Here is a 25,855-nt window from a genome sequence, read left to right on the forward strand (position 1 = left end):
TACAAGCGGGAAAAAAAGCCCACTTGCCGTATCCGTTTTCACAAGTCGGAAAACCCCAGTGAGTTAGGCTAGTTGTGTTTTTTTTTTCTTCAGTGATAAGAAAATGGGCAGCCAGGGTTGCTGCTGTCACAGAACAAACCGGGTAAGCTTTGTTCATTCGTTGTCATTGTTTTAGTTGGGACGGCCGGGCCTGGGGAGAGCAAGTGTGACTCGCGTTTAAATGCTTGGGTTACCTGAGATAATCTGCCGGGTGAAAAGGTAGAAAGTAGCAGCAACGTTCAGAAGAGGACCAGATCAGCTTTTATTTAAAGACTGAAGCCACAAAAAGCAACAAAAGTATAAAGAGTTCAAATAAAAAAAAAATGTATTAAACTGAAGTTTAACAACTTTCAATTGTCGCCATCTAGAACATCCTCCTGTGTACCTGCTATGGAAAGAAGAGATTTTGCTTCCAATTGTAGAGGTTTTCTTTGACTCTCTGGCACAAATAATTTGTGTATCTCCATTTTTGCCATTTTTCACTTTTGACACAACTGGAATCTGGCAGTTGATCTTCATTTGGTGAATGAACCAATAGAAATGCTCCAAAATGACTTGGAATAAAATCTTTACATTTATAACCATTGTAAAGTTGCTATTTTGGACACACACACACACACACACACACACACACATATATATATATATATATATATATATATATATATATCAAATATTTACATTTATAACCATTGTAAAGTTGCTATTTTGGACACACACACACACACCCATATATATATATATATATATATATATATATATATGGGTGTGTGTGTGTGTGTGTGTCCAAAATAGCAACTTTACAATGGTTATAAATGTAAATATAATAAATATGTATTCCCCATGTGTGCACAATAATTTACAATAGAAATATTATAAGCATTAATAATTGTATGAAATGTAGAAATTAATAAATGTCAAAGTTGCAAAAGTACAATTTGTAAAAATGTGTCTTTAATTATAATGAATGGAGGACAGCTCAACACAGTTTGCGTACATGTGTCATCTTTAGACTCCAGATTTTCCAGATTTAAACAGAATACAGAAACAGATATTGTCACAGTCAAAAAATAATCATTTTAGAATACAGTAATAATAATGTGCTTCTGTCAGTTGTTTACATTCTTTTTGAATTTCATGATGAACAGAACAATAGTTCTGAATGTCCGGGAATTAATTTGACTTTCATTAAGAGTTAAGGGTTTTTTCATCTCCCGTAAAGTTGACATTTTGGAGATACAAGTTTTGTGCATAACAGTGATAACATGTAATTTAATGCAAATGTATTGTAAAATATATATGTATATATTCCAAATGTATGTACAAACACTCGTAATATAGATGATATAAGTATTCAAATGTTTAAATATCTTAAAAATGTAGATTTTGTAAAAATGTGTCTTCAGATGTAATGAATGAAGGACAACATAACAGATAGTTAGAAGAAGACATATATTGTCCTCAAACTGTCCTCTGATACCTGATACTGGAGGATTCTACTTTGTCTTTACTGGTGATTCGTCGTGTATGTAGTTACTGTCACGCAAAAATCTTGTATCTCATTTTGGTATCTTGTTTTTCACTTTTTGACAGTTGTTCTTCGTGTGATGTCAGAATACCATGGTGACTTGGAATATAGTCTTTTCATAAGTTTTTTTTTTAAAGATACAAGGTTCTTGACGTGAATATAATGGAATAAATTATTGTTCTATGTGTGGCCTGTTTTAATTTGATGAAATAACCAATCAGGTAACAGGCCCAATTCTGAACTCTTACAATTTGTTGATATAAATAATCATTGCTATCCAGTGAAAAATGTTGTATCTCCAAAACAACAGGAGAAGGATAAAACCTTCCTAACTGACAGTGAAAGTCAATGGAAACAGGTTTTATTCCAAATAATTGCAGCATTTATATATTATATTAATTTTAGATAATATATATATTTCTTTTGACGTAATGTGAATCTGGCAGTTCCAATTCCTCAGAATTCCATGAGGAATTGACCAATAGAAATGCCCCAAAATTATGTATATATATATATATATATATATATATATATATATATATATATATATATATATATATATTCATATTCTATACCCATAATATAAACTTTAGATTATAGGGCAAAAAACTTTCAATGGAAATGTAAAAAGAGTATTATTTATAATATATGAGAGTGTATTTATATCTATTTATTTCCATATATCTATTATTTCTATTGGTCAGTTAATCATGAAATTCTGATACAATGTAAAGAACAACTGCCAGATTCACATTACATCAAAAATTTAAGATACACATTTTTTTACGTGACAGAAACTATGTACGTATGTATTTCTGTATGTGGTCACAATCCCTATTCTAAAGAACCCTGCAGTACAGGCTGACAGCATGAGTTACCAGAAATTGCTCTTTTCCATGCTACAGCAGCCAATAGGCCTGTTTGCTGAAATATCACTGCATCAGCATTCCATTGTATCTGCATCTGGCCAGCTGTTGAATTACTTTTTACTCTTTACTTTTCTCACAACATACCTCTTTCTGCATTCCAGTTATGACTCTGTGTATGTATGGCAGTGATCAGCATCAAAAAACGTCTGGGAAAGTACTGTATGTAGGCGAATTTTCTCTCGAATGCAACCAATAATGACATCCCACTTATTATTCCCCTCTCACACCACCCAGTTCATACTGTCTCATTAGTCATGAAAGTATTTCCATTAGTAAGAATATCACAATAAACAATCTTTCAAAGAAAAGAAGGTCTATTCTTGGGTTTCAGGAAGTGTGTGCGGGGTTCTCTCAGTGCAGGCCAGGTTCTCTCGGTGCTGTCTCGGTGCACTCCAATCCTTAACATGTTATTCCCAATCCCAGGTCGATTCCGTTTGAAGGGTGCCGTCCACGTCGTCCTTCAGCCATGAGTGTCTTGCTGGTGGAGGCTTTCTATGGCGGCTCTCACAAGCAGTTGGTTGACCTCCTTCAGGAGAGGGTGGACGACTGTGTGACCTACACTCTGCCCGCAAAGAAATGGCACTGGAGGGCCCGAACCGCTGCCCTGTACTTCATGCAGGCTATTCCAGCCAGCCCCTCGTACAGGTCAGAACTCAAACAGTTGCACCCTGCACCTTACCCTACCGGCTTGATTATATAGTCCTATGCAAAAGTTTTGGCACTCCAGGTCACATTATTTTGCATTATCACATTTCTGCACATTCTAAAGCAGAATTATTGTTTCTTTACTTAATTTAACAGAAATAAGTGGGATAAGTGTAAAAGTAAAGGCATATTAAATACGCATTTTTAAATTTATTTTTGAATGTTAAAATTGAAAAATAAATAGAAAGTATGCTCTACAATTTGCAAAAAATGTTAATATTTAAAATTGTCATTTTGTTTAGAGGTTTATAATTATTTACATTTAGAAAAATCAACAAAATGTGGCATTTGTAAGGCCAAAAAAATTGGATTTTTGACAAAGTCAAAGACAAAGTTTATTAAAAAAAAGTGTCATTTCACCAACCCCCACCACCCAAATGTTTGTATAAGACTGTACAAGGCAGGAATGTTTGGTATAGGATACTTGCACACCACTCCAAAAGCAAACAGTGGGCCTATTGTCATGTTTCTTGGTTTGACTATTATTTTCTGTGATGATTATTTTCTGCTGAGGCTATGACTCATTTTTTTTTTTAAGTGTAATTAGAAACTGGTGGAAACCTGTCTGGAAAATACCACAGATGTGTGAGCAAACGGAAACAAGCTAATATTCAGAATCTCGTCGACAAGTTTGACACAGCTGTTTTTTTTTTGTTTTTTTTTCAGGGGAGGTAAACAGCTGGCACCACGTTTTTCGCCTTTTTTATTCTGAACCAATATCAAGCAAAGCTGTAAAACAACAAAAAAAGAAATAGTACATGAATTGCTTTTAGTTTTTAAAGCTTTAAAAGTACCGGTCTGTTTATGTTCCTACAGAACTGCAGATTCAGGTCTTCGGCAAATCCCCTGTGCCAATTACAGAAACACTGGAGAGGAACTGTTCTGATATATTTTATAAGTTATGTTTTCATCCCCCCCCAATATATTAGTCATCAAGTTAACAGACATTGTGCTCTAAAATGTGTAGTAGGTGTATGTATGTATGTATGTGTGTGTGTGTGTGTGTGTGTGTGTGTGTGTGTATATGTATATATATATATATATATATATATATATATATATATATATATATATATATGTGTGTGTATATGTATATAATGTGTGTGTATAAATATTTTATATAGTGCAAATGACTATCTCTGTAATTGTGGCTTTGGTTAAATTTCTGTGCAATAGCCTCAGTTTATTATAATGATGATAATAATAATAATCAGAATAATTTATTTCATATTTTAATTAGAAAATTGTTAAACAAGGTCTATTACTGTTTCCACAGTTATTTTTTATTAATTTTAGTGTTATTATTATTGTTGTTGTTATTTTTATTAGTAGTAGTAGTAGTAGTAATAGTAATTAGTAATTATAGTTGTTAGTAGTCGTCGTAGCAGTAGTAGTAGTTATTATAGTTGTTGTTGGTGTTATTTTTAGTAGTAGTAGATGTTATTATTGTGAAGTATTAATATTATTATTAGTAGTAGTAGTAGTAGAAGTAATAGTAATTAGTAATTATAGTTGTTAGTAGTCGTCGTAGCAGTAGTAGTAGTTATTATAGTTGTTGTTGGTGTTATTTTTAGTAGTAGTAGATGTTATTATTGTGAAGTATTATTATTATTAGTAGTAGTAGTAGAAGTAGTTATTATAGTTGTAAATATTATTATTGTTAGCCTTAGCAGAAGTAGTAGTAGTTATTATTGTGATTATTATTAGTGTTATTATTATTATTATTATTATTATAAGCTTGTCAGATCTGAAGCTTGTTTAGATTGTGTCCAGCACATATTTAGACACTTTCCCATTACAGGACTCAACATGGTAAAAGCCTGTAGGTTTTATCATGCCGTTCCTTCGGCATGATAAATCACTACTGTAGGAAAACCATAGCACTAGCTATGGAAACACTAGCACTCTATGCCAGACTGAAATAGTTCCCAAGTGGAGTTTAAAGCTTGTATGTTTGTAGCTAATGGGTTGATGTTCTGTTTATGGAGCCTAATTTAAGTGTATTGATCATTTAACTGTATTGTGTGTTGATAGTTTGGAACCATAGTTTAATAAAATGGTTAAAAATAAAAATAAGTGTAACCAAGCAAGAAAAACAAAATAGCAGTTCTGACTGAAAGAATGGTGATGTTCAATATCAGTTATCAGAGCCAAGGCTAAACTTACACTTTTGCTTGTTCCTAACAAACAGTTCTGAACTGATCTCGGGTGCCATCGCATTCTTTCAGAGCCGTCATGGCCGACACTGCAGCTAACACTCACACAGATATTATAAAAGGCCTCGAGTCGTCTCAGGATCATTCTGGAGATTTGAACTATACGCTAGACAGTTTAGCGATGCCGGTTTGCTGACCCTCATGTTGTTTCAAGGGGAAATCCAATTCTATTTCAGGCTAGCAAAATGGGAAGCTCACCACATGCTCTCTGGCCTCTTTAGAGCTCGCTTCATTATACGCCTAAGTTCTGGCATCCCTCCTAGCTCCTACAACTCGAACTTGTGTGTGTTTTCATAACCTTCAAGATTAACAAGGGACAATTTGACCACATTGCCTACTTCTGCAGTCTCATCGAATCGGTCCTCAGCAGTCCTTTCATACACACACACACACTCCCTCCACAAAAAAAGCTTGCCTCATCTATTTACTCATCAGTGTGGTCGCACACACGTCTTGAAGCCCTTTACTGTGGTTTGACATTTATGTGATTTCAGAAAATGCTTGGCCCAAACAATCAGGTGGTGAAAAGCGATCAATGGCGTGTTTAAAAAAAAAAAAGGGAGGCCCAACGTGGGCACAAAGCTTGAGCAGATGCTGAGATAATCCGGGCACCTTCTGAAGCAATGTTCAGCCTTGGTTATTCTGAGAAGGTACAAAAACGGTGAGTTCGTACATGTGCTAGCTTCAGAGGAGCTTCCATGAAGCCAATTTGACGTAACTTGACATTACTTGTAGTTCATCTGTACACACACACACATATACTCTTGCAGGCATCTGATGGGACTTTCTCTTCCTCTCATCATTGCCGGTGGGTGGGGAAAACCCTGAGCAGATCTGAAGCGTTGCCGTTTCATGTGCACCAGTTATGGGGAAGAAGGAGTTAAAATTTAAAAAATAATAATAAAAAAAGCAGCCGTCGTCGCTAACGCCAAGTTCCCAGCTTACGCTAGGACGTCCCGTGTCGCTGGGAGTTTGGCTGGTGAGTACAGCCGCACTCGGCAACACTTTTGTCCGTTTGAAACCCAGAGCCAGCACAGGAAAGCGTATTTGCGTACAGTCGAGCTTAATGAATAGCGATAGGCCAAATGAATAATTCACCGACTCCCTCCGGCTCCCCCCGGTAATTGCAGGAGGGGGAAAATCCGACAGCTCGGGCGTGCCAAGAGCAACTCCGCTCTTTCCAAAGCGGCACCTTTCGGTCAAAAACACTCTTATGCAATTAGGATTCTGACTAAGCAAACATAACACAGTAACACAGCCACCCACCACGTCTGCTGTCCTACAGGTTGCTTTTGGACCCGAAACATCTGGTTTGGTTACGGTTAGTAGTTCGCGCTGGAAAGAAGTGGTGGGCGACAATTATGGTCTTGTGACAAGGGAGTGGAATCCTGCCTCTGCCAATAACAAATTTGCTTTCAAGGATGGTAAATGCTATTTTTTATTTTGAACCGGAGACACACACACATACACCTCATCAGCACCGGCAAAATAAGTCAACAGGTTGAAACGGTACCGAAAAACCAAACCCAGACTCGAGTACTGTACGCAGAGAATGTACTTCAGTAGGAGTGAAAGCCCTTTTTGAACGACTTGCTCTAGTATGAGTCAAAAAACGTGGTTTGTTCAGTTTAGCACACTCATATGAAGCCCTGTTGAGTTACAATTTCACCAGCCTGTCACTTGCGGTGCTCCTGACACTAGTACATAGTAAGTACATAGCGCAATATATACTATTAATAGATAATTACAGTGTATTTAATAGGATTCAATCATTTTTATTGACAAATGTATTATTATAGAAGACTATATATTTATATACAATTATATGGGCAGTCAATTTCATCAGACAGCTGTGTGGTCGACCTTTTTGTTTTGGCTCTAATAATTGACAACGGTGGAAATCTACAATATTTCAAAATTTCATTCGCTCTTAAGCTGTCCTTTTAATATGATTGATCAGTAAGTTTGCATTTGCTTGTTTAACACGTAGAAAAGCAAATGCCACAGGCAGTAGGGAAGCGAGCGGTAGCAGGAAAGGCCTGCTTTCAGTTAGAACTTATAACCATATATTTATTATTTTTATCGTATTTTCTCATTTCTACACAATTTTCTCCCCAATGTAGCACTTCCACATATCACTTGCAATGCCCCTGACACTAGGACATAATAAGTACATAGTACAGTATATACTATGAGTAGATAATTACAGTATATTAAATAGGATTCAGTCATTTTTAATGACAAATGTGTTATTATAGAAGACTCATTGAGTATAAACGTATTGTTGTCTAGTTTAGAGTATAAGTCTGTATTAAATGTAGTAAAAAAGGTGTGTGTGTGTGTATGTGTGTATGTATGTGTATATATATATATATATATATATATATATATATATATATATATATATATATATATATATGCTTATATGGGCAGTTATAAGTGCAAATACTTTTTGAACGACTTGCTCTAGTATGAGTAAAAAAGTTATATATTTAGCTTAGCACACTCATATGAAGCCCTGTTCAGTTACAATTTTACCAGACAGCTGCGTGGTCGGCCCTTTTTGTTTTGGCGGTTGAAATCTACGGTTGAAATCTACAATATTAGAAAATTACATTCGCCCTTAAGCTGTCCTTTTAATATGATTGATCAATAAGTCTGTATTTGCTTGTAATTTCCCCCCCCAATGTAGATGAACTAAATGAACCCACCTGTTCACTAGCAAGTCCACATATCACTTGTGATCCTCCTGACACTAGGACATAACAAGTACATAGTACAGTGAGTAGATAATTACAGTATATTAAATAGGATTCAGTCATTTCTATTGACAAATGTGTTATTATAGAAGACTCATTGAGTATAAAAGTATTGTTGTCTAGTTTAGAGTATCAGTCTTTATTAAATGTAGTAACAAAAAGGTGTGTGTGTGTGTGTGTATGTGTGTATATATATATATATATATATATATATATATATATATATATATATATATGCTTATATGGGCAGTTATAAGTGCAAATACTTTTTGAACGACTTGCTCGAGTAAAAAAGTGGTATATTCAGTTTAGCACACTCATATGAAGCCCTGTTCAGTTACAATTTTACCAGACAGCTGCGTGGTCGGCCCTTTTTGTTTTGGCTCTAATAATTGACAATGGTGGAAATCTACAATATTAGAAAATTTCATTCGCTCTTAAGCTGTCCTTTTAATATGATTGATCAATACGTTTGCATTTGCTTGTGTAACATGTAGAAAAGCAAATGCCAGCAGGCAGTAGAGAAGCGAGCGGTAGCACGAAAGGCCTGCTTTCAGAAAAGACGACGATGATGCTGTCAAAAGTGCTTTCAGTTAGAACTTATAACCATATATTTATGGATAATTACAGTATATTAAGATAAAATTATGATAAAATAAATTGTATTGCCAAATATATTATTATACAAGATTTATTGGGTATAAAAGTAAAATTTCTAGTGTCTGGTTTAGAGTATCAGTCTCTATTAAAGGAAGTTCAATAAGGTGTGTATATATTGTGTATGTATGTGTATATATATATATATATATATATATATATATATATATATATATATATATACATACTCACACAATTACATGAGATACATGATGTTTACATGATTACATGATGATACCTTGTTGGGTTAATCCAATTAACCCAGCCGTTCACTAGGACTCTCCCTATCACTCAGAAGCTCCCCACACTGGGAGGGTGAAGAAAAACTCACCAAATATCACCAGATTAGTTATAATACAAGAATTATTGGCTATATATATATATATATATATATATATATATATATATATATATATATACAGTGAGTCCAAGAAGTATTTGATCCCTTGCTGATTTTCTTCGTTGGCCCACTAATAAAGACATGATCATTCTATACTTTTAATGGTAGATGTATTCTTACATGGAGAGACAGAATATTAAAAAGAAAATCCAGAAAATAAATCTAAGGAATATATATTAATTGATTTGTATTTCATGGAGTGAAATAAGTATTTGATCCCTTAGTATTCATTAGCAGTTCTGGCTTTTACAGACCAGTTAGACACTCCCAATCAACTTGTTACCTGACCTGAAGCCACCTGTTCTCACTAATCACTTGTGTGAAAAACACCTGTCCACAGAATCAGACAGATCACACAGATTTCAAGTCTCCAACATGGGTAAAACCAAAGAGCTGTCACAGGACCTCAGAGTCAGAATTGTTGACCTTCACAAAGCTGGAATGGGCTACAAAAAGATTAGTAAGGTGTTGGATGTGAAAGTAACAACTATTGGTGCAATTATCAGAAAGTTTAAAGAGTATAACATGACAATCAACAGACCTCGGCCCGGTGCTCCAAAGAAGATTTCGCCTCGTGGGGTGGCAATGATGCTGAGAACAGTCAGAAATCGTCCTGCAACCACTCGGCAGGAGTTAGCAAATGACCTGAAGGCAGCTGGGACCACAGTTTACAAGGAAACAATTGGCAACACTTTGCGCAACAATGGATTCACATCCTGCAGTGCCCGAAAGGTACCCCTGCTGAAGAGAGCACATGTGGAGGCGCGCCTCAAGTATGCCAATGATCATTTGAAAGATGAACCAAGTTATTGGGAGAAGGTTTTGTGGTCAGACGAGACCAAAATTGAACTTTTTGGCCTCAACTCCACCCGCCATGTGTGGAGGAAGAAAAATGCTGCCTATGACCCCAAGAACACTGTGCCCACCGTCAAGCATGGAGGTGGAAGCATAATGTTTTGGGGGTGTTTCTCTGCCAAGGGTACAGGGCTACTTCACCGCATCACTGGGAAGATGGATGGAGCCATGTACCGCACAATCCTGAGGGACAACCTCCTCCCCTCTGCCAGGGATCTGAAAATGGGCCGTGGTTGGGTCTTCCAACATGATAACGACCCTAAACATACAGCAAAGGCAACAAAGGATTGGCTCAAGAAAAATCACATTAAGGTCATGGAGTGGCCCAGCCAGTCGCCAGACCTCAATCCGATCGAAAATCTATGGAGGGAGCTGAAGGTCAGAGTTGCCAAGCGACAGCCCACCAACCTTCATGATTTAGAGAGGATCTGCAAAGAAGAGTGGGCCAAAATTCCCCCTGGTGTGTGTGCTAAACTTGTGGTTAACTACAACAAACGTCTCACCGCTGTGCTTGCAAACAAAGGCTTTGCCACTAAGTATTGAGTGTGTTTGGCAAGAGGGATCAAATACTTATTTTCCTCATTGAAATACAAATTAATTAAAATATATTCTTTAAAATTATATTCTGGATTTTTGTCTTGATATTCTGTCTCTCCATGTTAGAATATATCTACCATTAAAAGTGCAGAAGGATAGTGTCTTTATTAGTGGGCAAACAAAGAAAATCAGCAAGGGATCAAATACTTCTTGGACTCACTGTATATATATATATATATATATATATAAAACATAGACCATCTCCACAAACATTTGGAGACTTCTGCAAATGTATGGGTGTCCACAAACATTTGTCTTAAGCTTATATAAGGTTCATAATCAAACTGTGTTGATCCTCAACCCAGGTGTGATCTACCCAGGACCATCTTTTGTTTTCCGGTCTTGCTCGTAGAAAAGGAAGCGCAGTCACTGCAGAGCTAACCCTGTTTCCATGGTACTACAGCGCTTGGCCTCACCGCGATACCGCAAGTGGAATTCGGGGAAGGGGAAGCATGTTTCACATACAAGTCAGTCATTTTCTTTGTCCCGTGGTATTCGGACCTCAAACGGACGGCAGAATTCCACAGCAGGAATCCGCTTCTCCGGACCATAGCGGAAGTGTCGCTGCAACGAGTTGCCAGTTTAGCAGTCATGCTGAAACTGGGCCTGGTCAGATCAGGTTGGGCAGCTCGAGCGTCTGCTCTGTTCCGCTCACGGACGCACCTGTGGTTTTAATCAAGCCGAAAAGGCCTATCGAGTTCCAGCTGCACTCATCGCCTCAGATTCAAAGGGAAGCTAAGTAAGGCCGACCGTTTCATCAGGGTTCCCAGGACGGTTTAGGGCAGGAATAGAGGCTTAAGAACATCAACCCCCTCATTTGCTCTGGTCTCGGAGTCTTGTGTTGGTGTGGGTCCTGATGAAGGCGCAGGCTGGAGCGCTAATTCGTCAACATTACCACTAAGGGTCCAGACTTAAGTCCCGACATCGCCTGGGTGATCTGAGGCCGGTCTCGCAAGTCCTTGTATGATAATCAAGGTTAGCAGATTTGAGGGGGAGGGGGGTTTGGGTTCCCAGATCAGTGTAAAATTGCAGCTTGCAACCGAGAGCGTGTCGTGGTCTCGAGGCCGTGGGCTCGCCACTTCAAAGAGACTAGCTAGCAGTCAGGCAGCCTCGGCTCGGAGACAGAGGGAGCATGGCGGAGGGGGGCTGGGTTCATTTAGGGCGATGAACGATGCAGCTTCAAAAGCTCACGGACTCCCCCCACAACAAAAAAACACCCCACCCCCCTCTCCCGGAGCTCTTAGCGCAGGCCGGGACGGAGTGTCCCAAAGGGCTGATTATTGACCTCGGTAATGCACCTAACCTAGCAATCGGAGACCAGCCGTTTACTTATTTATAGACATGCCATGTTACATGTCGGATTGTTACCGCCGTAAGTATATTTGAAGAAAGGAAATCTGCCGGCATGATTTATCGGCCTCTTTCATAGAGGTGGACTGTAAGCAGATGTTCAGCAGTGGATAGCTGGAGTGATTTGTCAAATATGAAGCTAATTCTGATTTGACGGTTGATTTAATAGATTTTGCTTCAAATATCAAATCAAATCAAATCAAATGGAGTTGTATACTTTCTTTTTTTTGTTTTACTAGCATTGTCATGCAGCAGCTTTACAGGAATCAGTAAAAGAAATTGGACAAGAGATCTACTAATCATTAAAAAATAGTCAAGTCAAGTCAAGTGGGGTTTTATTGTCATTTCAACTACATACAGAGAACACAGTGAAACCAAACAACGTTCCTCCAGGACCATAACCCTAACCCTAAGCCTGGTCCTAATCTCAACCTGAACCTCAACCCAACACCTAACCCAGCCTTACCCAACATCTAACCCATCTTTACTTAAAACCTAACCCCAAGCCTGGTCCTAATCCCAACCTTAACCTCAACCCAACATCTAACCCATCTTTACTTAAAACCTAACCCTAAGCCTGGTTCTAATCCCAACCTTAACCTCAACCCAACATCTAACCCATCTTTACTTAAAACCTAACCCTAAGACTGGTTCTAATCCCAACCTTAATCTCAACCCAACACCTAACCCAGCCTTACCCAACATCTAACCCATCTTTACTTAAAACCTAACCCTAAGCCTGGTTCTAATCCCAACCTTAACCTCAACCCAACATCTAACCCATCTTTACTTAAAACCTAACCCTAAGACTGGTTCTAATCCCAACCTTAATCTCAACCCAACACCTAACCCAGCCTTACCCAACATCTAACCCATCTTTACTTAAAACCTAACCCTAAGCCTGGTTCTAATCCCAACCTTAACCTCAACCCAACATCTAACCCATCTTTACTTAAAACCTAACCCTAAGACTGGTTCTAATCCCAACCTTAATCTCAACCCAACACCTAACCCAGCCTTACCCAACATCTAACCCATCTTTACTTAAAACCTAACCCTAAGACTGGTCCTAATCCCAACCTTAACCTCAACCCAACATCTAAGCCATCTTTACTTAAAACCTAACCCCAAGCCTGGTCCTAATCCCAACCTTAACCTCAGCCCAACACCTAACCCAGCCTTACCCAACATCTAACCCATCTTCACTTAAAACCTAACCCTAAGCCTGGTCCTAATCCCAACCTCAACCCAACATCTAACCCATCTTTACTTAAAACCTAACCCTAAGCCTGGTCCTAATCCCAACCTTAATCTCAACCCAACACCTAACCCAGCCTTACCCAACATCTAACCCATCTTTACTTAAAACCTAACCCTAAGCATGAACCTAATCCCAACCTCAACCTCAACCCAACACCTAATCTTAACCCTCAGCCTGGTCCCTTATCCTCACTGGTGTCAGCAGCAGGTCTACAGCAGCAGGTTAAGGTTGAGGTGGTCTGCATCAGAGCTGTGATCAGTGACTTAGTGTATGAATATTCAACCAGTTAAATATACTTACACTATACGGACAAAAGTATACCTCTTAATCATTAAATTCATCAAACTGTGACCTTTCCTCTTTTCCATCAGGGTTTTGTTTGCCAGCTCGGTGCTTAACCTCGCTGAACTGGTGGCCCTGCGACCAGACCTCGCCTCTCTGAAGAAGATCCTCTACTTCCATGAAAACCAGCTCATCTACCCGGTCCGTAAAAGCCAAGAGAGGGACTTCCAGTATGGCTACAACCAGATCCTGTCATGGTAACTCCACCTTGTCTAATTTATGCTATGCTTGAAGTCTGTTTTCCGATATCGCTGCGGTGCAGCTGTGGTTTAGGCCGAGGCGGTGCAGCTTGGTGAAGTTTACTTATAAAAGGCGTATTTGCTTACCCTCCAGTGTGTGAGCAGTAATCGAGTAGGATTCCAGCGAAGATTGACTTGGCTCTACAGAATAGAGCTACTCCGTCATTGAACGCATTAGCCGCCCTGTTGTGCTCGGTTAATTGTGGCATGCATAATGGAGCTCTTACTGTTGAAGAACTTTTTTTTAAAAATTGGAGCTCATAATATCTGCGTTAATCTAGATATGGCAATTAGGCGCGAGTCTTTAAGGCTGCTGTGTAATTGTAATGCATTATGATTGTTGTCTGCCAGGGCAAGCGTTCCTATCCACTTTGCTGGCTTGGTTAAGTTCTGTGCTTGTTTATAATTGCGACCATGTAGTGACATTTAAAAAGCTCATGCCTTATGGCCTCATAATTTGAATGCTAATTGAGTGCCGTTGTGTGAGTCACTCTTTTAAATTGGTGCTAATTTGTGTAACAATTAAAAACATTGGCAGTCGGTGTTTGGTTTTGGGTTTTATTGTATGTCGTTAAATCAGTATCACTGCTAAACATGAAGGCACTGCAGCTCTGATTTCCACATTAGTGCTTTAGTTTACATTGTTGTGCAATCAGATCAAATCAAATTTTAGAGGGCAAGATGGAAGCAATATATATAGAGAAAAAATATATAGAGAGAAATAGTGAGGACAAAATAAAATAAACAATATATAATAAATATATTCAATATAAATATTTAATATAAAAATATGTACTGTATGTATGTATGTATATTTAATGTACACAGAAATAGACCTTTACACTCTAGGTTGAAGGTTTGGCCCCTAACCTTGGTCCAAACCCTAACCCCTAACCTCAACCCAACACCGAACCCAACCTTACCCAAAATCTAACCCAGCCTTACCCAAAACCTAACCCAGCCTTACCCAAAATCTAACCCTGGCCCTAACCTTAACCTCAACCCAACACCTAACCCAGCCTTACCCAAAACCTAACCCAGCCTTACCCAAAACCTAACCCAGCCTTACCCAAAATCTAACCCTGGCCCTAACCTTAACCTCAACCCAAAACCTAACCCAGCCTTACCCAGCACCTAACCCAGCCTTACCCAAAACCTAACCCCGGTCCTAACCTTAACCTCAACCCAACACCGAACCCAGTCTTGCCCAAAATCTAACCCAGCCTTACCCAAAACCTAACCCTGGTCCTAACCTTAACCTCAACCCAACACCTAACCCAGCCTTACCCAAAACCTAACCCTAACCCTGATCCTAATCCCAACCTTAACCTCAACCCAACATCTAATCTTAACCCTCAGCCTGGTCCCTTATCCTCACTGGTGTCAGCAGCAGGTCTACAGCAGCAGGTTGAGGATGTTGAGATGACCAGTGACTCCTCAGGTGAACGTTTACAGATCTGAAGCTGGACTCTCCAAATCAAGTGAAGAACAGCTCAGCCACCGAGTGTCTGTCAGACCACGTAAAGTTACAGAGCGGGGTCAGGGCCGAGTGCTGAGCTCAGAGCAGAGTGCAGAAAAGCCTCCAACTGACTCAATAACTGCAGCAGAGCTCCAGACCTGCTGCTGCTGTTAGAGCTTAGAGCAAAGTGGAACCAGCTCCATGTTAATGCCTGTGAATTGGGACTGTATGTGTAGATGTGTAGGTGTCCCAATACTTTTGTTCCTATAAGTGCACGTTGAAATGTGCCACATTTGAATTTGAATTTGATTTTAAGGCCTTAAAAAGGGGGGAAAAAATTAGAAATCAGTCATAGTTGATTTTAGGAGAAAATGGAAGCCTCAAGGTCTGAGAGTCTTGAGGCCTACCCCCGTCAAATTTGCAGAGAGCCATTAGTAATTCATTAAAGGCGGTCCTCGGGCTAAAAGTGGACCTGCAGAAGAGATGGGGAAAGAGATGGTGGAGATACAAGGAGATCAAATGCTGCTTTTACGTTATAATGCTAGATGGACGATCAAGAGACATTACTGAGAGTTTCAGGGTAAGGCCCTTCCAGGGTAACACTGTGGACAACACCTTGCACACAGAAAGCCACGCCACATCCGTTGCATTAATGTCATGGCAACGCATGCTACAGTCGGTTGGATGGTGCTGTTTCATGGCCACACAGCTTCAGTGTATCGAGTATCAGCATTTTATTGTTTATTTAAAAATTGTGCATTGATATGTGTATAAAGTCCATTGGTAGAGTCATGGGAGTCGACTTAACAAGAGGTCCAGTGGATGAAGGCGCTACCACTGTAATCCAAAGGTCGCCAGACCCTCAGCCAGATCCTCAGCCAGATCCTCAGCCAGATCCTCAGCCAGATCCTCAGCCAGGCCTCAGAGCTTTCTGGAGGTTGTAGATGCAGATTAATCTTGATAGGGTTTAAAAAAAATAAAAAAAAAAGATCTCAGAACAGAACAGCCGCTCCACCGTCTGCTAAATCCTTTACAAGTGGGGAACAAGTGGGCCAGAGCTGGCAAGACCTAGCAAGTTCAGCCCAAGAGCAGAACTCAAGTAAAGAAGCCTCAGACAATCCTAAAATGTCATCACGTAATTGGACGAGTGCAAGGAGGAAACCCATGCCTGGAAAAAACCAAAAACCTTCCCAGACTCCTCTACATCTACAGCCTTCCTCCTGAAGGCCTCAGAGAGCTCTTTAGATCTGGCCATGGTGATCTCCCTCACCCCTCACTTCACTCACATCAATCAAGAGGAGACCAGACTGAACGTCTGAGGTTCATATAAGACAGACTCCTCCAGAATAATCCTCTCTAACCATGTTCTCCCGCTTCCCCCTCTGATCTAAAACACTACTTCCTTCCTTTTTTCTCCATCTTCTCCATGCCTGCCTCTCTCCAGCTTGGTCGCGGACGTGGTGGTGTTCAACTCGGCCTTCAACATGCACTCCTTCCTGTCCTCCATATCCACCTTCATGAAGACCATGCCTGACCACCGGCCCAAAGGCCTGGAGCAGCTCATCGGGCCCAAGTGCCGAGTGCTGCACTTCCCCATCCAGTTCGCCGATGTCACAAGGTCTGTCCCCCCCTCCTCCCTCTCCCTCCCTCTTTCCTTCCCTCCCTCTGCAGCCTTCAATTTGCCTTCTAGGGATCACTGCTTCACTGATTAAAAAAAAAAAAAGAAAAAAGGGGAGAGAAAAGAAAAGCTAGTGAGTTCATTTTTAATCCGCCCCCAAAAGCTGATCGAGTATGCAAGCGTGGTTAATGGCAAGTGGGCAAAGTTGTGTAAGAAAGTGATTAGAATAGACAGCTTTAATATCCTGTGCTCGACACACTCCTGCTGCAAGACACACACACACACACACAGGGCTCACACGCTCGACCGTCAGTGTTCGGCGAAGGATTAGGGCCGGATTTCAGTGTGTGTTACAGGCATGCCGAAACAATACTCCCAGTTCTCCTGTTTGTGTAAAAGAGAGTCCGTGTTTGGATTTGCATCTTTGTGCGGGATTTCATTAGCGCCCTGATGACGACCTGCGGAACAGGGCTTCAGAGGCGGTTTCCGTGTGGAAATGGCAGCAAACCAAAGAAATAAATAAATAAAAAGAAAAAAATGTGGTTGGAATACAAGCTTGACTTTGACTACCGCCCTGAGGTCAAGCTCAGGTCATGCCCCCCCTCCCCCCCAAAATAAATATTAATATTTACTAAGTGCGTGGCTTTGGTTGGGGTGAAAATACACTCAAATGTCTAACAAGCTAACTTACCACCCTGTTATTTTTGTTATTTTATAAATAATAAAAAAAAGAACCTTCAAGCTCTGCTTTCATTGGCTGTTATACGGCACTGCAGCTGCTCACAGGACCCCCTTGTTATAGCATAGTTTTAACGCTGCAAGAAAAGCACCGTAATTATAAGTCTTACTGGATGGATAGTGCTGCTGCTGTCCTCTCACTGTGTAGCTATCTGAATAGACTGTAGCTGGTTAGCTTTTAGCCTTGCCCCCACACTCGCTTCCCCAGGTTTGCCTTTCTCAAGTTTTGCCAGTAAAAGAATTAGCCAGTAGTTTGGTTTTCGCCGAGGTAGTACAGTTTGTTTTCAGGGGAGCAGGCGGTGGAGAGACGAAATGCTAAAAGCTAGCGTCAGCTTTTAGCCTAGCACGGATTCCCCCTCACATCCCTGAATTTCGCTTCATCACGTGCCGAATTTGAGATCCCTTTCTGCGGACGAGCTGTGGTCACGAGGCCTGGTTCCTGTAGCAACCTGTATTTCCATAACTAGCAGACTCTGGAGGTGATGAGCTGCTCTCTAGTGTCAACGCCACCACGTTCCCCAGGGTTTCCAGCGTTATGTGTCCAGGGTGCTGTAAATGTTGTGGGTGTAAATATAGTAAATCAGTCTAGACTGTGATGTAACAGTTTTGGGGTTTCGGACTTGCTCTGTTTTGGTTCTGCTGGATTTTAGGTGTGAAACTTCACAGATTTGACGAACACCCCAAAACAACGTAGGAGGTTTAGGATGTTCCTTTCTGGTTGAATCATCCCACCTTAAAAAAAAAAACGGGATTGCGTTTAAATGAGCATTTTTCATTGGATTAGCTCCAGAATTTGCCTCCTGAGCTGTCGTCTCCGATAAGAAAGGGAGGCTGGTGCTTTTTGATCAGTCCGAGACAAAGCTGGCAGGAAGTCTTCCAGCAGTGATGCCTCAGACAAGGCTGCTCCTTATTAGAACCTTAAAGAAGATCAGAACCAGAACAGCAAGCAGAACCAAGCCTGTCTGAAATCTTCTTTCTGTGCTTTCCTTTAGAAATTCGTAAAAATTATAATAAGGTTGAGTTCAGTATAGCGTAGCTGTCACGCCAAAACCTCGTAGCTCCATTTTTGCCGATTTCCATTTTTCGACAAAATGTGAATCTGTTCTTTAGAATTTCATAATAAACCGAACAATAGAAACGCTCCAATCCCCGCCCCCACAACATTTATTTGTAGTATTTATTTATTTATTTATTTATACATTAAACCTTTTTCTCTCAATTTCATAGCTTCCCCTAGCACTAGCACTAGCACTGCTTCCACCACTAGGCTGATACACACTTAACACACATCTCCTAAAAGCCACCGCCTCTGTTCGAACCTCCGCCGATGCGGCATCGCCGGGTTGCCGACGGATGAAAGCGGCAGCCCCCCAGCTCCACTACACCAGCTAACAGACGCCTGTGCTGGCCAACATCGCCTTATAAACCCTGATGGTAGGGCCAGCGCTTAGACAGTTGAGCCACTCAAGAGGCACCTTGCTTTAACATCGCACCAGTTTCGTCCAGTTCATTTAGGACCAGTTCTGTACTTATTGGGCTTATAGAGCTAATCAACCACTGCTGCCAACTTCGAGCAGTGTCTTGCGCTTGCCTGTAAACGGTGTCTAGCGTTGTTCTGCTGCTTGCTTTAGTCGGGCCATGAATCCAGCGCAGTACAGCAAAAAGCGCAGTGTTGTGAGTAATTATTAAAGCCTGAGCCTGAGGCGGCCGTGTTGATGGCAGTGTGGGCCACAGCCTGCCCGGGGTGGACTGCGATGGGGGGGGGTTTGCAGTTGAGCTTGTGCGACTGACCACATTCAACTGGCCTTAGCTTCTTCTTAGTCCTGAATTGTGGTCTTTATTTAGGCTGAGAGAATTGTGCAGATAACCCACATTCCTATTGGATATCTTCTACCGTTGCAGTGCCGAAATTATTTTTCACATGCCTCCCTCCATTTTATTGGGTATTGGATTGCATGTAGTTCCTTTAATCCCGAGAAGTGATCAAAAAATCGTTACATTGCTCTCAAGTTGGTTTTTGGGATCACCGTCCTGTTGGAACACCCAATTATGTCCCAGTTTCAACCATCAGGCTGATAGTTTGAGGTTAAGCTGCAGAATTCTCAGTGGCAGCAAAACCGGCAAGCAAAAGCGTGATGCTCCCCCCACCATGCTTAACAGCTGGCTTTACAGTGTTCTTGGGGTTAAAGGCCTCACCTTCACTCCTCCAAACATACCTCTGTATTTTAAGTAATTATTAAGTCTCCTAAGGCTCTTAGTGCTGTGGTCGGGGGTTCGCGAATTCGAATTCCAAGCCATGCTGCTTTGCCATCAGCGGCCGGAGTCTGAGAGAGCACAGTTGTCCGTGCTCTGTACGGTTGGGTAGATGGCGCTCTCTTTCCTCACAGGCGTCTGTTAGCTGGTGTGGTGGAGCTGGAAACCTGGCACTTCGAGCAACCTCGGAGCGTGCCGGTTGCTCAGTGATGCCGCATCGGTGGCAGTTTGAAAAGGGGCGGTGGCTGGCTTTACATGTATGTGTTAAGTCCTTACCCTCCTAGTGTCTGGAGCATTGCTCATGCTATAGGGAGCTTTGAACAGGTGGGTTAAGAGGCAGCACCAAATTGGAAGAAAGAGGAGGTAAAGTTTTACTAAGTAAATAAAAATTATTATAAAAAAAATAAAAATAAAAATAATATATATATATATATAAAAATAAGCAAGCTGGAGCCTGAGGTGACTGTGTACATGACAGTGTGGGCTACAGTCTGCCGAGGGTTAACGGTTTATTTATTTATTTATTTATTTATTTATTTCTCGTGCCAGCCTCGATTTTTTTTTTTTTCTTTCCTCAAAAGGACGTCAGATCTGCTACAATGCATGTGATTCTTTTAAACCCGTGATCAAGAAGTCATTAAATTGCTCTGGAGTTGTGGTTTACTATAAAACTTCTCCAGGAATAGTGCAGGAAACATCAGTCAGGAAGCCATTGCCTGCAATGACATTGCATTTTTCTGTTGTCATGTGTTGTAACTGTGGCCTCTGTCATGTGCCCAAAGGAGCGGGGAGATCTTGCTTTTTGCATGTCAATTGAATTTTATGATTGTTATGAATTTCTCATAAATCCGTTCTGTCCTTAATCAGCATCTGTCGCCCGTAGCGTGTATCCAATTCTCCCCAAATCAGGTTTTGAAGTTGGCTTTTTTCGACCCAGCTTGCCTCTCATGCTAAATTCTTAAGGTTTGCCCTAGACAGCTTTTGTGTTGTATTTCGTTTTGCTGTCACACAAAACCTCATATCTGCAAATGGCAGCTTTACTAGAGAAGAGAAAAACCTTAATCTTAACTTCCAATGGAAGTCGATTTAAAGTGATTTTTTGTCGCATTTCCATTGGTCCGTTCATCATATCCACCTTATTTCGCCACGCCCACTTTCAATCGCTTGTTTGTGCTCATTCTTTATTTGAAGGGAATTCAGTCTGAGGAGGTAGGCTACGACTGTTGACCCTGATCATAGAGTAGCTAGCTATTCTAACCCATTTCACGCTATTTACAGCTGTTTAGAGTAGAGTTTTGTGGGGCACCACATCCAAAGAAGAGGAGGACCTGCTGCTATGGTTGAAGGTTCTAGATCTAAAACATCCACCCAAACGTCCAAACATCTGCTCTTATAGTTTTGTGGAGGGGAAACCAACACCAGAGCATCCTTACCTAGAGAAAATGGGTATTTGCTCAGTTATGAAGCTCCGTTAAAACCCCAGACGTGCTTGATGGTTGTAAAGCTGTCAGAGAAGACGTTAGCCCAAGAGGCAACCTAGCTAGCTAAGTGGTGGATGTGAGCTATATGGCGTCCCACGGCATGTGGATCTCTTTGTGCTTTGTTCGGACAGTCACTGTAAGACCCTCTAACTGAGCATATTTCTCTATTCACTGTACGTTTATCATCCAGCCTCAGATGGCCACCCTCGTTGTTTTAAGGGAAAGTAAGGTAGATCGTTCTGACACGATGAAAAGAACAACGTCTGGATTCACATTATATCAAAAATGTCAAAAATGCATGTATTTGTTTTTTTGTACTACAGTAACAGGAAGTGTTTATTTGCTACGGAAGCCACGAGTGTGTCTTTGCATGTACGGCAGTGCTCCGAGGAATGCCCACATTTTGCCTCTGTAAAAAAAATGTGGGTTAAAATGACATTAGCTGTGTTTGTCCACATGACTGAGTGTGTGCGAGAGAGTTCGAAAGTGTGTGTGTGAGATAGTGTGTGTGTGTGTGTATCACTGTAAGTGAGCTGACACTGATGACGCAGGGCTCTCGCCTACAGTGTTTCTCAGCTCATTTTCAGATGGTAATTCGCCCTGTCCACAGCAAACTCACAGAGTGTAAGGAAGCGATTATATGCATGGCCAGCCATCCGTCAACACGCCTGAGGTTCAGAACCAACTTTGTTCAAGGCCTTTGGAAAAAATGTATGTGTGTGTGATATCTCTGTCTTTCTTTGAGCCTGTCTGTGTGTGTGTGTGTGTGTGTGTGTGTGTGTGTGTATATATATATATATATATATATATATATATATATATAGTCACTGTCACTGACAAACACCTCATTTTCTTTACAGGAGCATTTCTATTGGTCTGATAATCCATAAATTTGGACACAATGTAAAGAACAACTGCCAGATTCACATTACGCCCTATTTTAGAGATCTTTAGGCGAGCTGCCAGCCGCCCACCGTACAGCTTGATTTAGGGGGTGTGTCGGTGTGTCTTTGCTATCATAACGACGGGACAGGAGCGTCTCAAAACTCGCAAAAGTCATGTACGAAGTCTCTTAATTTATCATGGGTGTGTTTTTTGGGCGTAGCATCCAGTGATAAACCAGTCAGCGTGTCGCTCGTCATTCCCTTTAAGAGACAGGTGAGGTCTGACTTTGGCGGATTGCTATTTCTATAGTGGTCAGGGAAGGTGAGCTGTAGCAGTGGAGCGTCTCACAACTAGAATAATGATATTTTCTTTAATTCTGTTTATTGTCGATGTGAAAGTTTGCATGGCTGCTGACCGGCCGCGCTATGGGTTTGTGCACCGATGCATGCACAACAAGGGAGGGTGTACGAGCGTCGGGCTGCACGCGCCTGTGTTGACAATTCACTGCCAAGATAGCAACGAACGTCTGACTAGGCTGTTTTCAGTCAGTGGAGCTCCTGCTGTGTTTTCTGTTGCCAAGATACACAGCAGTTTGCCAGAAATTGACCTGAACACCCCTCATTTCGAGACCACCACTCCAGTATCGGCGTAGATATATTCACAAGCAGCATTGCTGTTTAAACGACGCAGGCAGGAAGAGTGGAAGTAGACTGTTGGCGGGTTGGAAGATAGGGTCCATTATGTTTTTTCCATGACAACAATGATATATTCAGTTCAGTGTTCAGATGTTTAAATATGGTCATCATGGACATGAATAAACTTTCAGTTATTTCGTACACCTAATATTTGGTTAAATGCCCCTAACCCCTAGCCATCATTGGTGGCCATCTCCAAGCCTCTCTCAGAATCCCGGTTGAAATATTTGAGGTCACTGTCCTGTTGGAACACCCAACTGTATCCAAGTTCCAACCGCCTAGCTGATGGCTTGAGGTAATGCCTAAGAAGTGGCAGCAAATCAACCCCAGAACATGCAGCTCCCACCACCATGCTTAACAGTTGGATTTACAGTGTTCCTGAGGTCAAATACCTCACCTTCTCCAAACATCTGTGTCTCATCTGACCATAAAACCCTCCTCCAGAAGACCCGGTCTTCTTTTTCTTGGGTCAACTGCAGACTTTAGTCCAGCTTGCAGGTGTTGATTTTGGAGCTGGGGCTACTTTCCTGGTCGGCAGCCTTTCGGCAGTCAATGGCCATGTAAAATTCACTGGCGTTCCAGCAGCTTCAAGTTCGTGGCAGGTCTGCGCCGCTGTAGTTCCCGGGTTGTTTCTGACCTGTTCCAAACCGATTTCCTCTCAGCTGAGTTTGGTGTTTGGGTCTTCTTTAGTGAAGTAACCCAGTATAGCGTTCTCAGAATGCCCTGCTTCTCCAGAATGCAGCAAATACATCAACAAGTATCACTAGTGGAAGCTTGTAGTGGACTAAGGCGCTGCCACTATGACCTGAGGATCACTGGTTCAGTGCGACCTGAGGATCGCTGGAGCCAGAGGCCTTGCTATTTCCGGGTGGGTAGATAACTCTCCCTCCCCCCCCCACATCACTTAAGTGTGATGCTGGCCGGATTGGGCGTATGCTAGCCAGCTTCATCGGAGCTGGGTACCAGGCGCTTTCCTCAGAGCGAGATGGTTGTCTGGTGACGTTGCATCAGCGAAAAAGAGGCGGTGGCTGGCTGTGCATGTCACAACACCTGCCCAGTTTTGGGAGCGTTACATGTGATGAGAGGGGAGTACTAACGGGCTAAATGGGCTGGGTTATATCTCCTAATAATGGACGCTACATCTGCTGATAACGATTCGCTTTCTGTTTTATTTACAAAAACATGTGAAATACATGAGATTAACATGGGCTATATGCCAAGAAGCCATGCTCCATGAAGAGAACCGATGTCTGATATGAAAAATGAGACGTACTTAGCAGAAACCAACAATACGAACAATCCTGGGACCCCCTTTACCACCTCTAGACTTGTGTGATTTAGGACGTTGATGGTTTCCTAAAGAAGACCAGAGAGCTGTCGGTCATATCTTACAATCCAAAGATTACACGTTTGCTGGAAATGCCCTGTTTCACTCTGAGTCATTAACCGAAGATCCATTGACCCCAGTGACCGTCCACAGAGCCAAGCACAACTGTGACCTCATCAAGGGGAAAGTCTATCTCCTCAACCTCGTCCTAAGATTCTGTCGTCTAGAAGGGCAGGTTTTCATTAGCCCATTTAACTGGATGCAGATAACTGCAGCCACTTTTAAAAGTTGGTAGGGAAAAGAGGGCTTTTTGGCTGCTTTTTAAAAGCGCATTCAAAGCCATTGATGTGACTCTCCAAGGAGTGGCCTGCCTCCAATGACTGACTCGTGGAATGATTCGGTTACTGAAGCAGATGGCAGGATATCCTGCTGCAGAGATTCCTTCAGCGAGGTTCAAAAGGAAACAGCCAGTGGATATTCTATGCCTTCGCTCCCTTATCAGAGTTGCACAATGGCAAGGTTGGGAGGTTGGATCAAAGACGCTCAGACGCAGGTCGAAGATTGGTCCTGGGCGGTGTTGCGCTTTCCCTCTGGACTCGACCCCGAGTCTAAGACTGGGCCTAACCTGGCCAGTACGCCCTAGAAACTGTTGGGGCAGTTTTGCCTTTGAGATGGTTTCGGCTAGCCCAGCAGATCTACTCATTTGATCTACCTGCTGGATTGGTGACCGTCATAGTAACAACCCAGCCAAAGGGTCAGCGGTAATTAGTAGATCTGCTGGTCTATCCTGACTGTGGAAATAGCCCAGCAAACTGACCCAACAGTTTCTAGAGTGTACTGGCCAGGTTAGGCCCAGTCTTAGACTCAGGTCGTGTCCAGAGGGAAAGCGTGGCGTTGCCCAGGACCTGCTGGATTGGTGACCGTCATAGTAACAACCCAGCCAAAGGGTCAGTGATAATAAGTATATCGGCGCTGTCAGACAAAAACCTTGTATTTCTACTTTTGCAATTATTTGCACATTCCAAAATGACCTGGAGTAATTTTTTTAACATCTGGAAAGTTGAGTTTTGGAGATACAAGGTTTTGTCCAGCAATTATAAAATATTAAGAAATGGAGAATTCAGTTCAATTCAATTTAATTTATATAGACAAATGGGTTCCGGGTTCGAGCCTTGTATTTCCACTTTTGCAAATTTTGACATGATGTGAATCTGGCAGTTGGTCAGAATTGCATTGTGTCAGAATTTCATGATGGATGGACCAATAGAAATGCTCCAAAATCACCTGGAGTAAAATCTTTTTACATTCACTGAAATTTTTTATTTTAATGTTAAGAATTTTTTTCCTTCTTCTGGAAAGTTGCCGTTTTGAAAATATGAGGTTTTTGTCCAACAACGATGATGATATATTAAGAAATGCAGAACTAATATGGTGATATTTTATCGAAATCATGATAATTTCTTTTAATACAGTTGAGCTCATTGTGGAGGTTGATTTCATTACAGAGAGTGTAATTAGAGTT

At 41.3% G+C, this 25,855-nt stretch overlaps 1 protein-coding gene across 1 annotated transcript in view; it reads left to right on the top strand.

Moving 5' to 3' along the window:
- The first annotated feature begins 2,833 nt into the window (after positions 1-2,833).
- gtdc1 (glycosyltransferase-like domain containing 1) overlaps positions 2,834-25,855 on the top strand; it is a 54,313-nt gene continuing 31,291 nt past the window's right edge. The window contains exons 1-3 of the mRNA XM_072685258.1: positions 2,834-3,141; positions 13,668-13,835; positions 16,781-16,954. Of these exons, the coding sequence (XP_072541359.1) occupies positions 2,963-3,141; positions 13,668-13,835; positions 16,781-16,954 (521 nt within the window). The 5' untranslated portion in view covers positions 2,834-2,962. The remainder of the gene's footprint in view (positions 3,142-13,667; positions 13,836-16,780; positions 16,955-25,855) is intronic.

Source organism: Salminus brasiliensis, chromosome 8 (assembly GCF_030463535.1).
Source record: "Salminus brasiliensis chromosome 8, fSalBra1.hap2, whole genome shotgun sequence".
NCBI classification, from domain to species: Eukaryota; Metazoa; Chordata; class Actinopteri; order Characiformes; family Bryconidae; genus Salminus; species Salminus brasiliensis.